Below are 16,286 nucleotides of genomic sequence, written 5' to 3' on the forward strand. Positions count from 1 at the left end.
TGGCCAGTGTGCATGTTTCACTAAGGGCAGTTGTTTATGTATGACCGTGTGTTTATTAGCCTGGACGGGTCCCTCACCATTGGCCTCTCTGTGGATCTGGGGTTTGATTCCCGCTGTGATTCCAGTTCAGAAACTCCAGGTCATACACTGTTTCTGGACATTAGGAATACCTACCCTGGGGATGACTGTTTTTTATACATTCAGAATGTTTATATTCCAGCATGCAGAAACATACTTGATTTGGCTTTGTGACAGTCCTCGTTCTTGACACTGAAAAGCTGCTCGATCCTGTGGTGACTATCTGCGTTTTACCCACTCCTCCTCCATCTTCCATCTTCATCTTCATCTGCTCTCCCTCGCTCTGTACCACCCACTCCTCCTCCATCTTCATCTTCATCTGCTCTCCCTCGCTCTGTACCACCCACTCCTCCTCCATCTTCATCTGCTCTCCCTCGCTCTGTACCACCCACCCCTCCTCCATCTTCCATCTTCATCTTCATCTGCTCTCCCTCGCTCTGTACCACCCACTCCTCCTCCATCTTCCTCTCTTCCATCTTCATCTGCTCTCCCTCGCTCTGTACCACCCACTCCTCCATCTTCCTCTCTTCCATCTTCATCTGCTCTCCCTCGCTCTGTACCACCCACGCCTACTCCATCTTCCTCTCTTCCATCTTTATCTGCTCTCCCTCACTCTGTACCACCCACTCCTCCTCCATCTTCCTCTCTTCCATCTTCATCTGCTCTCCCTCGATCTGTACCACCCACGCCTCCTTCATCTTCCTCTCTTCCATCTTCATCTGCTCTCCCCTCGCTCTGTACCACCCCTCCATCCCTCTCTCTGTCAGTCTGTTTTTGCCTAACATTATTTTTATGTAGTTTGATTTTCTCACCATGACGTAGCATGTAACAGCTGCCATCTCACTCAACCTTGTTTCTGTTTAGAGATTTAAAACATTCCACCCCATTCAAATGGTTTATGTGAACTCTGATGGGAAGTTTGATAAGTCTTTTTGAACGATATGTCAGCACATGCTTGAAAGAAACCCAATCCTCCCTCCCTCCCTCTCTCCCTCCCTCTCTCCCTCTCCCTCCCTCCCTCCCTCCCTACCTCCCTCCCTCTCTTCTCTCTTTCTCACTCCCCTCCAGGCTGACAGCATTTGTGTTGAAATCCTTTGCTCAGTCTCGTGGGTTCATCTTCATTGACCCAGAGGAGCTGCGTGCTGCCAAGGCCTGGCTCATCAACCACCAGAGGGAGGAGGGCTCCTTCCCCGCCATGGGACGCATCCTCAACAAAGACCTGCAGGTGCGTGCGTAGGTGTACCTGTGTTGTGTAACAGGAGACTGGCCTGTGGTGATGCCTGACATAGTGACCCAGACCAATAGACAGTGTGGTGGGATGTACACGGACAAGGTGTGTGTGTTTTCATAGGCACCATTAACCAGTGTTATTCTCCATCTAAAGGGAGGAATCCATGGAAAGATCTCGTTGACAGCGTACGTGGTTGCAGCCCTCCTGGAGACAGGAATAACTACAGAGGTAAGAGGAACAATGGGTGGGACCATGACCTTTCCTACCAATCAGCCGCACCTCCTGAACAGCATTATTTAGCACAGTGAATCCTAACCTGACATTTATATGTGGATGAAAATTGGACTTTCAGTGAATCTTTCAAGCTCAGACCTAATAACAGAATATGTGTGTGTATGTGTGTATGTCAGAGGAGGCTATTGGGAGGAGTTATAGGCAGACGGGCTGATTGTAATGGCTGGAATGGAATCAATGGAACGGAGTCAAACATATGGTTTCCATATGTTTGATATGTTTGATGCTATTCCATTCCAGCCATTACGATGAGCCCATCCTTCTATAGCGCCTCCCACCAGCCTCCTCTGGTGTGTGTGCGTGCGTTACTGTGTGTTTGCCGGTACATTCCCATCAGCACAAAATATGGATGTTCTGGCACGGCGCCCCCTCATATTTGTTATGCTCCAGTGGCAGTCATCTAATATCTAATACCTGGCTGACTGCATCAAGATATTTATGAGGAGGACATGCAGAGACAATGATGCCTGTGGAAGGTAGTACACCTCGGCCACATTCCTGTCATGGGGTACCTCGCCATGCTCTTACCCTGGTGCTGAACCCGAGACGACATGCTCACCGGCCAGTTAAACCCTCTGTATTGTTCTTTGAAGCAACACCTTTGAACACACTGGCAGTGACACTGACATTTTGTCATGGTCGCTCTAGTATAAAGATATATTTGGCTATTGAAAGGTAGCAGTGCCCTTTATCTGCCAAAGTCATTGTTACAAAAGAATGTTGTTGTTTGTGTGTTCAGGGAGTGAGTCCATGTCATGTTTATCCTTTGTCCTACTTTGAGCGTGTTGCCAATACCAATGTTAAACCCCAGTTTGTTATTGTGTCAGCTCTCAATTCATTCATGCACAGCTCTGCACAAGGTATTCACAAAGTATTTCTTCACTCTGGCTCCCTTCCATCCATCTCCCTCCCCCTTCACAAAACCCCCCTTTTCTCTTCCTGTCTTCCTATATTTCCCTATCTATCCTGAAGGGCTCTCCAGAGAATCAGACCTTTTAAAACTGATGCCAACTATAAAAGGAATACTTGACATCAAAGCAAAACTCCTTCCCTCTTACAAATGCAGTTATTTAAAAGATGACTCGGCAGACTAAAGTGAGTGGCTGCTGAAGTCATATCTGAGTGCGCTCAAGAAAACGGGGCACATCTGGAAAAGATGAAAGTGCTCCTACCTTTAATGCCTCAGAGAATGTTTATTTGCCTTTTGATAAGCAGCACATCTGAGTTGAGGAGTATGAGTTGGAACAGTACAGATCTTGAACATTCAGCAAAGGTCAAATATGCCTGACTTAAGCGAAAGATGAATACGGATGGAGGGAAGGCGTTGTGGAGAGAGGTGTATCCATTTCTCGTACGAAGGTTTTGTCTGTGTGTACAATGTGTTAGCGCACGTGTGTGTGTATTTATATAAATATGTGTACTCTTCCCCAGGAGGAGAAGATTGCTGTGGCCAAGGCAAAGGGTTTCCTGGAGAGTAACACATACACAGCTGATGACCCGTACACCACAGCCCTGTCTTCCTACGCCCTGGCTCTGTTACGAAGCCCCTACGCTTCCCTCGGCCTCCGACGCCTCAACCACATGGCCATCACACAAGGTACTCAGCTGTAAGGAACTGATCTCATATCAGTTTGGTTGCCTACCAATTCATATTAAACACTAAACTAACATGGCACTGTTCTTTCTCACATTGTTCCTTACACTTTCCTTTCTCTCCATCACTCACTGTTCTTTCTTCTCTGTCTCAATCAGACGGCTTCACCCACTGGAGTCTGACGGGCAGCAGGGTGACCGATGAGGACACTTTCATGGGCTTTAGTGACGGTCTTTCTCAGTCAGGTAGACGAACACACTGTCTCGCCTCCTGTGGCCACAGCTAGACTATCCTCTATGACTGATGATGTTCTCACATCTTGACTTTGAGTATTAGTGTGAATGTCTGGTGGCTGTCTAGTGTTTGCATACTAATAGTCTCCTCCATGTCCCAGTGGTGTCAGCGGAGGTGGAGATGACAGCATACGGCTTGCTGACCTACACTCTACTGGGTGACGTGGCCTCCGCTCTGCCTGTGGTCAAGTGGCTCTCCCAGCAGAGGAACGCCCTCGGGGGCTTCTCCTCCACACAGGTACCCCTCACAAGCCTCTCCGCCTATTTGTCCAAAGCATTCTCCAAAATATGGTTGTATTTTTCCTTTATATTACTAGATTAGCCTCACTGACATTTCAAATCTCTTTTTGAAGAGCTCAGCAAAGTACATTTGAAACAACTGGTAACTGTTCATCTGGTCAGACTGTGTCCAAAGCATCCTTCTAATAACTGTGTGTCTGTCCTCTTTTCTAGGACACGTGTGTAGCTCTTCAGGCGTTGTCTGAGTACGCTATCCTGTCATATGTGGGAGGAGTCAACCTGACCATCTCTCTGGCCTCTACCAACCTGGACTTCCAGGAGAGCTTTGAACTGCACCGCGACAACCAAAAGATCCTGCAGAGCGCCTCGGTAAGGAGTAGGGTCACGTTGCCCTTAGACTCTCATAATGGTTAAGGTTAGGATTGGAGGAAGGTAATCTGATCCTAGATCTGTGCCTAAGGGCATCTTCTTTCTGAGGTAAACACTCTTGCTCAAGTAGTTAAGGGACCCCTACGGTACCAAGATACACACTACACACAGAAGCAAAAATTACAGAATTGTCCATTTTCAATGATGGGTATCTTAAATAACATCCACTAAGTCAATGCAGTTGAGGATAACTAGGAGACTTTATCTAAGCAATGGCATGTGTTTCCAAGTGAATAAACCAGTGAGTGTGTTCAGGCTGTACGTCTACATTTCCTTCTCATCCCCATAGCAAGGGAGTAGCTCAGGTAAGGGCTTGAACTTTTGTTCCCTCTGCCAGGCATTTAATTATCTGCCCTAATTAGCTGTGTCAAGTTTAATTGGGGGTAATTTAGCTATGCTGGATAGTGGCCAGGCTATTTGACTGCTGCTGCTTACATCAACAGCATTCAAATCAAATTTTATTTGTCACATGCGCCGAATACAACAGGTGTAGTAGACCTTACCGTGAAATGCTTACTTACAAGCCCCTAACCAACAATGCAGTTTTAAGAAAATAGAGCTAAGAAAATATTCACTAATATATATATATAAGAAAGTAACACAATAAAATAACAATAATGAGACTATATCATTTAAAAAGAAATTGTATAACATTCTAAAATGTATCATTTTTAGATAAAATTATACTAAATATGTCACCAAATAATTGTTTAAAACACACTATTTTGCAATGAATGGCTACAGTAGCCTCAATAGCACTCTGTAGCGTAGCACCATGGTGTAGCCAGAGGACAGCTAGCTTCCGTTCTTCTCTTGGTACATTGACTTCAATACAAAACCTAGGAAGCTCTTGGTTCTCACCCCCATCCATAGACTTACATAGTAATTATGACAACTTCCAGAGGACGTCCTCCAACCTATCAGAGCTCTTGCAGCATGAACTGACATGTTGTCCACCCAATCAAATAATCAAAAAATGCATCTAGTTCTGAAAGCATAAGCTACAGCTAGCTAGCATAAGCTACAGCTAGCTAGCACAGTGCATAAAATGTGGTGAGTAGTTGACTCAAAGAGAGAGAAAGATAATAGTTGAACCGTTTCAACAAATTCACTTCTTCAAAAAAAGATGAAGCAAGAGAGAGAGATATTTCATCTTGTCTTTTCACTTTCAGTTTCACTTACTTGCAAATGCAGCTAACGTTAGTTAGTTTAGCCTACTGAAACACCCTGCTCAAACAGAGGGATGCTATGTTAGCTAGTTGGCTATGACTATCCAACACAACACTGGAACCCTTCCATGTAAGCTTTTGGTTTTATTAATTTATTGCCACCGGGGCGGGGCCTGCGGTGTAACTGTAAACTGCTTACTGACTGTACACTGTAACATTAATGCATGATTGGAGCAGTTTACTAACACATTAGTCCTATTACCTATGTTGACTAGGACGTTACTTTAGCTAATATGAGGAAAATGATGACAATTACTTTCGGTTATCTTTATTTGGGTTTTTTTGGTGTTCATTTGGTGTTCATTCAAAGAAGATGTATACTTTCCACGCTTCGCTTTGGTCTCATTCCGACAACAGATGTAACACTTGGCCTCGCAGCCTTGTGAATGTTGACCTGTTTCAAGGTCTTACTCACATCGCCTACGGAGAGCGTGATCACACAGTCGTCCAGAACAGCTGGTGCTATCATGCATGCGTCAGTGTTGCTTGCCTTGAAACGAGCATAAAAGGCATTTAGTCCATCTGGTAGGCTTGCGTCACTGGGCAGCTCGCGGCTGGGTTTAACTTTGTTGTCCGTAATAGTTTGCAAGCCCTGACACATCCGACAAGCGTCAGAGCCGGTGTAGTAGGATTCGATTTTAGTCCTGTTTTGACTCTTTGCCTGTTTGATGGTTTGTCTCTCTAACCACCTCTGTCTCCTCCCTCCCACCCCTTTTCTCTCTCAACCCTATTCTCCCTTTTTTCCTCTTTCTCTCTCGCTCTGTCTCTCTCTCCCTTCCCTCCTCTCGCTGCAGATTCCCAGTATTCCCACAGGGTTGTTTGTCAGTGCTAAAGGCGAGGGCTGCTGTCTCATGCAGGTACGTTACTTCTGATCTCCCCCTTCTATAATTTTATTTTTCACTCACAGAGAATCCTCCAGAGGGGAAAAGCCAGTGCATTCCCATGACTCATTGCTCTAATGCCCAAATTCCTGACTGTAAATCGGAATGATCTTGTAAAACGTAGGGAATTGTTCAGCAGGGACTGTTCGTTCCCCAATTACACTGGATAGGATGCTGTTTTTCCTGTACCTTGTCACTAAAACAGAAAGCTATTTGAGGCCAGGGTGCATAAACAACTACTGGGGGAGTTTCTCTGTTCAGCTTCCTGCTCTAGATAGAACACAGCATTCCTCCTCTCCTCACTTTGCCTTTCCGTCATGTTTAGAAGAGCCTGTCAACCTTAACAGTCTTCACATGACAGGTGATCATTATACTGGTCTCAAATGGGTTCTGTGATCCTTCAGATAACACTAACAGTTATTGGATCCTTTGAAAAAAGACAGAAATCTTATAAGCATAATTCTGCAGGTAGCCTAGCGATTAGAGCGTTAGGCCAGTAACCGAAAGGACGCTAGTTCGAATCCCTCGACAAGGTGAAAATATGTTAATGTGACCTTGAGCAAGGCACTTAACCCTAATTTCTACAGGGTTGCCATTGATAATGGTAGACTGGTCGTGACCCCACTCTCCAAGGGTGTTTCAGGGAGAGTTGGGATATGCAAAAAAAAAAATCCAATTCACACATGCGTAATTAATACACATTTGTACATGTGTAAAATAGGACAGGTATAAGTGCCCACCAAATGATTATACATTTTATCATTACATATATACACTGGGGTATAGCCCCAGTATACTATGATGGTGCCACCTTTCCAACAAGGCAGTTCATCAAATTTCTGCCCTGCTAGAGCTGCCCCGGTCAACTGTACTGTAAGTGACGGCAGGGTAGCCTAGTGGTTAAAGGGTTGGGCTAGAAAGGTTTCAAGTTCAAATCCCCGAGCTGACAAGGTACAAATCTGTCGTTCTGCCCCTGAACAAGGCAGTTAACCCACTGTTCTTAGGCCGTCATTGAAAATAAGAATTTGTTCTTAACTGACTTGCCTAGTCAGGTTTTTTTTAAAGTGCTGTTATTGTGAAGTGGAAACATCTAGGAGCATCAACGGCTCAGCTGCGAAGTGATAGGCCACACAAGCTCACAGAACGGGACCACAGATTGCTATAGCACTCACTACTGAGTTCCAAACTGCCTCTGGAAGCAACATCAGCACAATAACTGTTTGTCGAGAGCTTCATGAAATGGGTTTGCATGGCCGCACACAAGCCTTAGATCGCCATGCGCAATGCCAAGCGTCAGCTAGAGTGGTGTAAAGCTCGCCGCCATGGACTCTGGAGCAGTGGAAATGCATTTTCTGGAGTGAATCACGCGTCACCATCTGTCAGTCCGATGGATGAATCTGGGTTTGGCCAGGAGAACTTTACCTGCCCGTATGCATAGTGCCAATGGTAAAGTTTGGTGGAGAAGGAATAATGGTTTGGGGCTGTTTTTCATGGTCCGGTCAAAATCTTAACGCTACAGCATACAATGACATTCTAGATGATTCTTGGCATCCAACTTTGTGGCAACAGTTTGGGGAAGGCCCTTTCTGTTTCAGCATGACAATCAAATCAAAGTGTATTTGTCACGTGCGCCGAATACAATGCTTACTTACAGGCCCTAACCAACAGTGCAATTTTGTAAGCAAAAAATAGGTATTAGGTGAACAATAGATAAGTAATGAAATAAAAAACAACAGTAAAAAGACAGTGGAAAAATAACAGTAGCGAGGCTATATACAGTAGTGATGCTATAACAGTAGCGAGGCTATATACAGTAGTGATGCTATAACAGTAGCGAGACTATATACAGTAGTGATGCTATAACAGTAGCGAGACTATATACAGTAGCGATGCTATAACAGTAGCGAGACTATATACAGTAGTGATGCTATAACAGTAGCGAGACTATATACAGTAGTGATGCTATAACAGTAGCGAGACTATATACAGTAGTGATGCTATAACAGTAGCGAGGCTATAACAGTAGTGATGCTATTAACAGTAGCGAGGCTATATACAGTAGTGATGCTATAACAGTAGCGAGGCTATAACAGTAGTGATGCTATTAACAGTAGCGAGGCTATATACAGTAGTGATGCTATAACAGTAGCGAGGCTATATACAGTAGGGAGGCTATATACAGTAGTGATGCTATAACAGTAGTGATGCTATAACAGTAGCGAGGCTATAACAGTAGCGAGGCTATAACAGTAGCGAGGCTATATACAGTAGCGAGGCTATATACAGTAGCGAGGCTATAACAGTAGTGAGGCTATAACAGTAGCGAGGCTATAACAGTAGCGAGGCTTTATTCAGTAGCGAGGCTATAACAGTAGCGAGGCTATAACAGTAGCGAGGCTATATACAGTAGTGATGCTATAACAGTAGCGAGGCTATAACAGTAGCAAGGCTATATACAGTAGTGATGCTATAACAGTAGCGAGGCTATAACAGTAGCAAGGCTATATACAGTAGCGATGCTATAACAGTAGCGAGGCTATATACAGTAGCGAGGCTTTATACAGTAGCGAGGCTATAACAGTAGCGAGGCTATAACAGTAGCGAGGCTATATACAGTAGGGATGCTATAACAGTAGCGAGGCTATAACAGTAGCAAGGCTATATACAGTAGTGATGCTATAACAGTAGCGAGGCTATAACAGTAGCAAGGCTATATACAGTAGTGATGCTATAACAGTAGCGAGGCTATATACAGTAGTGATGCTATAACAGTAGTGAGTCTATAACAGTAGCAAGGCTATAACAGTAGCGAGGCTATATACAGTAGGGATGCTATAACAGTAGCGAGGCTATAACAGTAGCAAGGCTATATACAGTAGTGATGCTATAACAGTAGCAAGGCTATAACAGTAGCGAGGCTATAACAGTAGCGAGGCTATTAACAGTAGCGAGGCTATAACAGTAGCGAGGCTATAACAGTAGCGAGGCTATTAACAGTAGCGAGGCTATAACAGTAGCGAGGCTATAACAGTAGCGAGGCTATAACAGTAGCGAGGCTATAACAGTAGAGAGGCTATTAACAGTAGCGAGGCTATAACAGTAGCGAGGCTATATACAGTAGCGAGGCTATAACAGTAGCGAGGCTATTAACAGTCGCGAGGCTATAACAGTAGCGAGGCTATAACAGTAGCGAGGCTATAACAGTAGCGAGGCTATTAACAGTAGCGAGGCTATAACAGTAGCGAGGCTATAACAGTAGCGAGGCTATTAACAGTAGCGAGGCTATAAACAGTAGCGAGGCTATAAACAGTAGCAAGGCTATATACAGGCACCGGTTAGTCGGGCTAATTGAGGCAGTATGTACATGTAGGTATGGTTAAAGTGACTATGCATATATGATAAACAGAGAGTAGCAGTAGCGTAAAAGAGGAGTTGGTGGGTGATGGGTGGCGGGACACAATGCAGAGTAGCCATTTGAATACCTGTTCAGGAGTCTTATGGCTTGGGGGTTAAAGCTGTTGAGAAGCCTTTTGGTCCTAGACTTGGCTCTCCGGTACCGCTTGCCATGCGGTAGTAGAGAGATCAATCTATGACTGGGGTGGCTGGGGTCTTTGACCATTTTTAGGGCCTTCCTCTGACACCGCCTGGTGTAGAGGTCCTGGATGGCAGACATCTTTGCCCCAGTGATGTACTGGGCCGTACACACTACCCTCTGTAGTGCCTTGCGGTCGGAGGCCGAAGAGTTACCGTACCAGGCAGTGATGCAACCGGTCAGGATGCTCTCAATGTTGCAGTTGTAGAACCTTTTGAGGATCTCAGGACCCATGCCAAATATTTTTAGTTTCCTGAGGGGGAATAGGCTTTGTCGACTGTCTTGGTATATTTGGACCATTCTAGTTTGTTGGTGATATGGACACCAAGGAACTTGAAGCTCTCAACCTGCTCCAATGCCCCCGTGCACAAAGCGAGGACATTACATACATGGTTTGTCGAGATCGGTGTGGAGGAACTTGACTGGCCTGCACAGAGCCCTGACCTCAACCCCATTGAACACCTTTTAGGTGAATTGGAAAGCCGACTGCAAGCCAGGCCTAAATGCCCAACAACAGTGCCTGACCTCACTAATGCTCTCATGGATGAATGGAAGCAAATCCCTGCAGCAATGTTCCAACATTTAGTGGAAAGCCTTCCCAGAAGAGTGGAGACTGTTATAGTAGCAAAGGGGGGACCAACACCATATTAATGCCCATGATTTTAGAATGAGATTTTCGACGAGCAGGTGTCCAGATACTTTTTGTCATATAGTGTACTACCTTACCCCGTTCAAAGGCACTTCAATCTTTTGTCTTGCCCATTCACTCTCTGAATTGCACACATACACAATCCATGAGAGGAACCTAGAGATGAACCAGGCTCTGAGGGGAGGCCAGTCCTCTTCTGGCTGTGCCGGTGGAGATTGTAAGAGTACATGGCCATTAAGGCTAGAACGTTCTTCAAGATGTTCAAATGTTCATAGATGACCAGCAGGGTCAAATAATAATCACAGTGGTTATAGAGGGTGCATCAGGGCAGCACCTCAGGAGTAAATGTCAGTTGGCTTTTTCATAGCCGAACATTGAGGTCGAGACAGCAGGTGAGAGAGAGAGAGTCGAAACAGCAGGTTCAGGATGAGGTAGCAGGTCCGGTGAACAGGTCAGGGTTCAATAGCCGCAGGCAAAACGGCAGAAAGTGGATCAGCAGCACAACCAGGTGGACCGGGGACAGCGACAGCAAGAAGTCGTCAGGCCAGGTAGTCCTAAGGCATGGTCCTAGGGCTCAGGTTCTCTGGGAGGGGAGAGAGGGAGAAATGGGAGAATTAAGAGGGTTCAGCCTATCTCTGTCCCCCTTCTCAATCCACACATTCCTGCAAACCTCTACACATACACCACTTTTCCAGCTTTCACACCTCTCCCTCCCTCAGCACATCCCTCTCTCCAGTCTGCCAGTGCCTGAGGCCTGGAGCACCTGGACTGTAATGAGATGACAAGATAGGCATGATTAAAGAGAGAGTGTGTGTGTACATGCATACCTATGTGCAGGAGCGTGTGCTTGCGTGTGCCTGTACTAGCTCTACAACATAGGTTCTCTGCACTTTCTATTACCTCTGGAATCAGGAATAAATTCTGTCTCTCCAAGCTCTGCTTGTGTTCTCGCCTCAGATTGATGTATCCTACAACGTGCCTGACCCCGTGGCCAAGCCAGCCTTCCAGCTTAAGGTGGACCTGAAGGAGCCCAGGCAGGAGCGCCACCCGCCAGCCCCGCCCTCCCCCCGCCACGCCAGCCCTCGCTCGCGATCCCGTTCCGACAACCGCTCGGAGCTGAGCCGCAAACGCCGGGCTGCCACCGACGATGAAGACCCCGCAGCCCACCAAGACGACCTAGACTACCGTATCACCCTGGAAGCCTGCGCCAGGTACTGCAGAGACTGCAGCAGCCTTTTAGCCTAACTAGCTAGGTAGTTAGGCTAAAGTTTAGCCTGGTAGTTGGCCTAGTTCTGCTAGCATCTAGCCTGGTAGTTGGCCCAGATCTGCTAGCATCTAGCCTGGTAGTTGGTCTATTTCTGCTAGCATTTATCCTGGCATTTGGCCTAGTTCTGCTAGCGTTTAGCCTGGTGGTTGGCCTAGTTCTAATAGTATTTAGTTTAGCATCTAACTCTCTTAGCATTTTTCTCTCTTCAGGTGGCTCCACACAGGTTCTTCCAACATGGCTGTCTTGGAGGTCCCTCTGCTGTCAGGTTTCCGTGCCGATGTGGAAAGTTTGGAGAGGGTAGGACATAAACATACACTCACATTACAATGTCATACAGACAGACGGCATGTAGCATAGCGGTTCGAGCGTTGGGCCAGTAACCGAAAGGTCACTTGTGCGAATTCCGACAGTATGTAGATGTGCCCTTGAGCAAGGTACTTAACACACATTTGCTGTACTACTATGGCTGATCCTAATACAACACATTTCACTGTGTATGTGACAATAAAACAATCCCCCCCCCCCCCATGAAGGCCATTTCAGAGGTGTAGTGCGGAATTGATCAGTCCCCTTCTGTTTTGCTCAGTCCCCTATGCTGCTCATGCTTCTTCCCCTGTCTCAGAGAGGTGTTTGTGGACGTGTGTTTATTAACGGAGGAGGACATTGAGTGGCTCTGCCATTGTGCTGCTACTCTTGGCAGATATAGACAAAACATTTGCGCCACTGTACTGAGTATCCGCTCTGCTTCTCTTGTAAACATAGGGGTCATGCTGAATGTTACTGGGAATTGTGCACTGTGTGTGTGTGTGACTGGGTGTGTGTGTGTTTGTTTATACAGCAGTGGGGTAATCACTATTGAGAGGGTATTTTTACTGCAGTGTCTGGATGAGGGCCAGCTATGGCCCAGTGACATTACTGTTTCTATGGGGCTCCACAAGGAGCCAACACAAACCCTCACAGACCCTCTCTGGGGCTATTACCCAGCCACCAGGGAAGGGCTGGGCCACTGGGGGTTGCCATTGTTTATTCCAACTACCCCACTCTGAGAGCCAGGGGAGAGGGACCCAGGGACGCATGGCAGACATCTTAGAGAGGGGGGTGAGAGGTTAGTTGAAGTCATCTCCCCAGGTCCTCTTCAAAACACTTGTCTCCCTCATTTCTGCAGAGTTATGGGCCCCAAAATCAAACTACCCACCTTCATAAAGACCTACCTACCTGGGGGGACAGATTTACAACCACTCACACACACACACACACACTCACACACTATGTCCCTGAGATTTGAGGGAGTCGGTGCTGACCTGTATATTGAAGTGGCTTACAAGCTCCTTTTACAGAGCCAGCCCTGCTCACCTCCCTGCTGTACGACTGCCTGGCTGCCCTGACTAGCAGCATTCCTCACATCATGAGACGGAGCCTCGCTTATGCAGTCATGTCTTGTTGTTTTCATAGATGTTACTTGGAATCCTTATACAACATACTTTGGCCTTTATTGCTCTTTTTATCCATAAAATGAGCTGAGCTGAATGGAGCAAAATGCCTTTCACACTATGCTACCTACTTTATGTTACTTTAAGTGCTCAGAGAAAGTGAATGGAATACATTTCAAGTTGTTACTATAATTATAGTTATTGTCAAGAGAGAAAACAACACGGCCAACACACAGCCTACCACACACACACACACACACACACACACACACACACACACACACACACACACACACACACACACACACACACACACACACACACACACACACACACACACACACACACACACACACACACACACACACACACACACTATCAAGCTCTCTCTCCCTCTGTGTGTGTGTGTGTGCGTGTGCGTGTGCGTGTGCGTGTGCGTGTGTGTGTGTGTTTCCCAGTGGCGCCAGCTCAGGCTGAGCACCTCATAAACTTAATCTGTCCGTAGGACTGCTACCTTTTAGAGAGCCCTATGGGAGGAATTACCCCCCCCAACCATACTTCCCACAACACCTATCCCCTTAGCCAGTAAACAGAAACTCCCTCTTAGACAGTCGACACAGGTACTGTTATTGGAAGCTGGCTCCCTCCCTTTGCCTTGTAAACAGGCTTGGCTTGACCTACCTACAACTGGACTGAAAGGTCACCAGAATTCTAACTGGCCATCAGTGAGACAACAGAAAAGCTTAGAATTGAGTCGGACTCTTGAGTAGTTCATCCCCCTTTTCCTATCATAAAGCTGCTGCTGGACAAGAGGGTTGGTCTGAAGAGGTACGAAGTGGATGGAAGGAAGGTCCTCTTCTACTTTGATGAGGTGAGTTAGCCATACCGGTATATCACCATTGTAATCTGTGGTGTACTGTACTGTGATCAGTTCTCACTGTTTTACATGTTTGCACTGTCTCTGTGCTTGTCCCACAACGCAGATCTCCAGTCAGTGTATGACATGTGTGGCCTTCCAGGCTGTCAGGGAGTACATAATGGGCAAGACAGCGCCTGTTCCGGTCAAGGTGTACGACTACTACGAACCAGGTGTGCCTCTGACGTGATGAATATTTTCAACAGCACCTCACTTTGCGAGCAAGAAAACCCTCCTTCGTCTTCACGATGATTAACTGACAGCCTTCTCTCAGAGGAAATTGGAATTCTCTGGTCTGTGGTTTAAAATGCAAGTACAGAGTTGTTTTGTGGAGAGACTTGTCCACTACTCCTACAAAGCTGTGTGTTTCTGTCTCTCTCTCGCTATACAGCATTTGAAGCCACCCGCTTTTACAATGTGAGCGAGAGCAGTCCCCTGGCCCGCAAGCTGTGTGACGGCACCACGTGCAACGAAGTGGAGAGCTCAACCAATCAGTGGATAGGTAAAAGTTACAACACTACTGTATGTCCATTAACGGAACTACCACATTCTCTTTGTGTTCGTCCCCATTTATCCCAGCTAATGAAGCAGTGAGAGAGAGAGCAAGTGAAGGTGTGACTTGTGTCTGACGGGGCTCCTCTGTAAACCTCCATTTCCTGTCCCTTGACTTTCAAAGAGCGTGTGTGTCGTGCCTAAACTGTTATTGGCACGGGCCGATGTTGGGAAGAGAAGAAACAGAAAAGCAGGCCCACACAGGAATGCCCACTGGCCCTGGTTGTCATCGTGCCGAGTGTTTCCGCTTCAGCGACACATACACATACACACACACTCTCATTAGCGGGGACCGATGTTGCTACAACAAATGGCAAAGTTTGCCCCTGTCACCGTGGTGACGGGTGGATGACCCTGTTTGTGTTGATGCTGTGTTTTGCTGGCTTGGCTGAGAGAGAGAGAGGCTGAGGGGCTGGGACCCCCATGCAGCTGGAACCAAGGCCATGCCCAGACCCTGGGGAACAGCGCTCATCAACACACATCCTCTCACACACATAATCTTTCTCTCTCTCTTTCCTAACACTTTCCCTCCTATGAAAGATGTCATCTCTTTATTTGCCTGACCCATGTTTGGAATATATTTTTTTTGTCCTGTGTATTTTACTATGAAGTAATTATGGTTGCATTCCACTACTAAAGTCACACAATGTTGATACACATTGTTAGAAAAAAGCAAAAGTTCAAGATCCCCCAAAGTTGAAAAATATATAATTTCTCCTGTCCGGTGTTTTTCCTTTGACCCAGGCTTTGTCCAGGGGAACCAATGTAACAAGGTGTTTGGCTGTCTGGAGGAGGAGCAGTTTGAGCGTTGCACCTGCTACAGGGACTGTGGCTATGACGGAGAGCCTGTGTGTGGCTCAGACGGACATCTCTACCAGAACCAGTGTCAGATGGAGGTCTTCGCCTGCCGCAACGGGACCCGCATAGAACAAATGCCCATGTCCCAGTGTCCTCAGAGTAAGACTACTCTACTAGGGATGGGCTCCATTCCATTTGAAATTCAGTTGATGAGTTGACAAATCCTCAATGACAGTAATGGCCAATGAATCAATTCATGAGTTTGATGTCAATTCATCCTCTGAATGATTGAAATGAAAGCTGCTACAGCTGTGCCACCACACCCACTGGCTGCTCCTAACACTAGCATGCCAGGCTCTGAACCCCTCCCAGTGTCTCTGCCAGCCAGGGTCACATGTGGCTCTGATTTATCGGTCAGCTACCACACCTCGAAGAGCTAAAAACACAATATACTTCATAGTCAAACATTACATCCACTGAAAAAATGTCTCCAAAATGTTTTGATTATGAGAAACACCCTTTGAGGAATTGAAGAGAGGACGTGCTGAGAAGAGGGTGCAGGGTAGCCCAACATGCACGTGCACATACTCTCACACGCGCACACACGCAAGGAGGAGAAGAAAGAGTGAGGTGTGTGTGTGTGTGTGTGTGGCTGTGGTAACAGCTGTTCAGGTGCAGGTTGATTGCTGGGTGAAGTTTGTGAGGAGAGCTTCTCTCCCCCCTCTGCCCAGCGCTACTATATTACAGGGAACCCCAAATGACAGAGTGCTTTTGTCCAGGCCTTTTAAAATCCTGTCACATTCCTTTCTGACG

At 46.5% G+C, this 16,286-nt stretch overlaps 1 protein-coding gene across 1 annotated transcript in view; it reads left to right on the forward strand.

Annotated features, from left to right (window-relative positions):
• Positions 1-16,286, forward strand: part of cpamd8 (C3 and PZP like alpha-2-macroglobulin domain containing 8) — a 60,155-nt gene that overhangs the window by 40,118 nt on the left and 3,751 nt on the right. The window contains exons 28-40 of the mRNA XM_046352630.1: positions 1,147-1,303; positions 1,463-1,537; positions 3,035-3,200; positions 3,356-3,442; positions 3,592-3,728; positions 3,944-4,099; positions 6,183-6,245; positions 11,468-11,721; positions 11,987-12,074; positions 14,004-14,078; positions 14,191-14,296; positions 14,515-14,625; positions 15,420-15,632. Coding sequence (XP_046208586.1) covers positions 1,147-1,303; positions 1,463-1,537; positions 3,035-3,200; positions 3,356-3,442; positions 3,592-3,728; positions 3,944-4,099; positions 6,183-6,245; positions 11,468-11,721; positions 11,987-12,074; positions 14,004-14,078; positions 14,191-14,296; positions 14,515-14,625; positions 15,420-15,632 — 1,688 coding nt within the window. The remainder of the gene's footprint in view (positions 1-1,146; positions 1,304-1,462; positions 1,538-3,034; positions 3,201-3,355; positions 3,443-3,591; positions 3,729-3,943; positions 4,100-6,182; positions 6,246-11,467; positions 11,722-11,986; positions 12,075-14,003; positions 14,079-14,190; positions 14,297-14,514; positions 14,626-15,419; positions 15,633-16,286) is intronic.

The sequence above is a fragment of the Oncorhynchus gorbuscha genome, linkage group LG06 (assembly GCF_021184085.1).
Source record: "Oncorhynchus gorbuscha isolate QuinsamMale2020 ecotype Even-year linkage group LG06, OgorEven_v1.0, whole genome shotgun sequence".
NCBI lineage: Eukaryota > Metazoa > Chordata > Actinopteri > Salmoniformes > Salmonidae > Oncorhynchus > Oncorhynchus gorbuscha.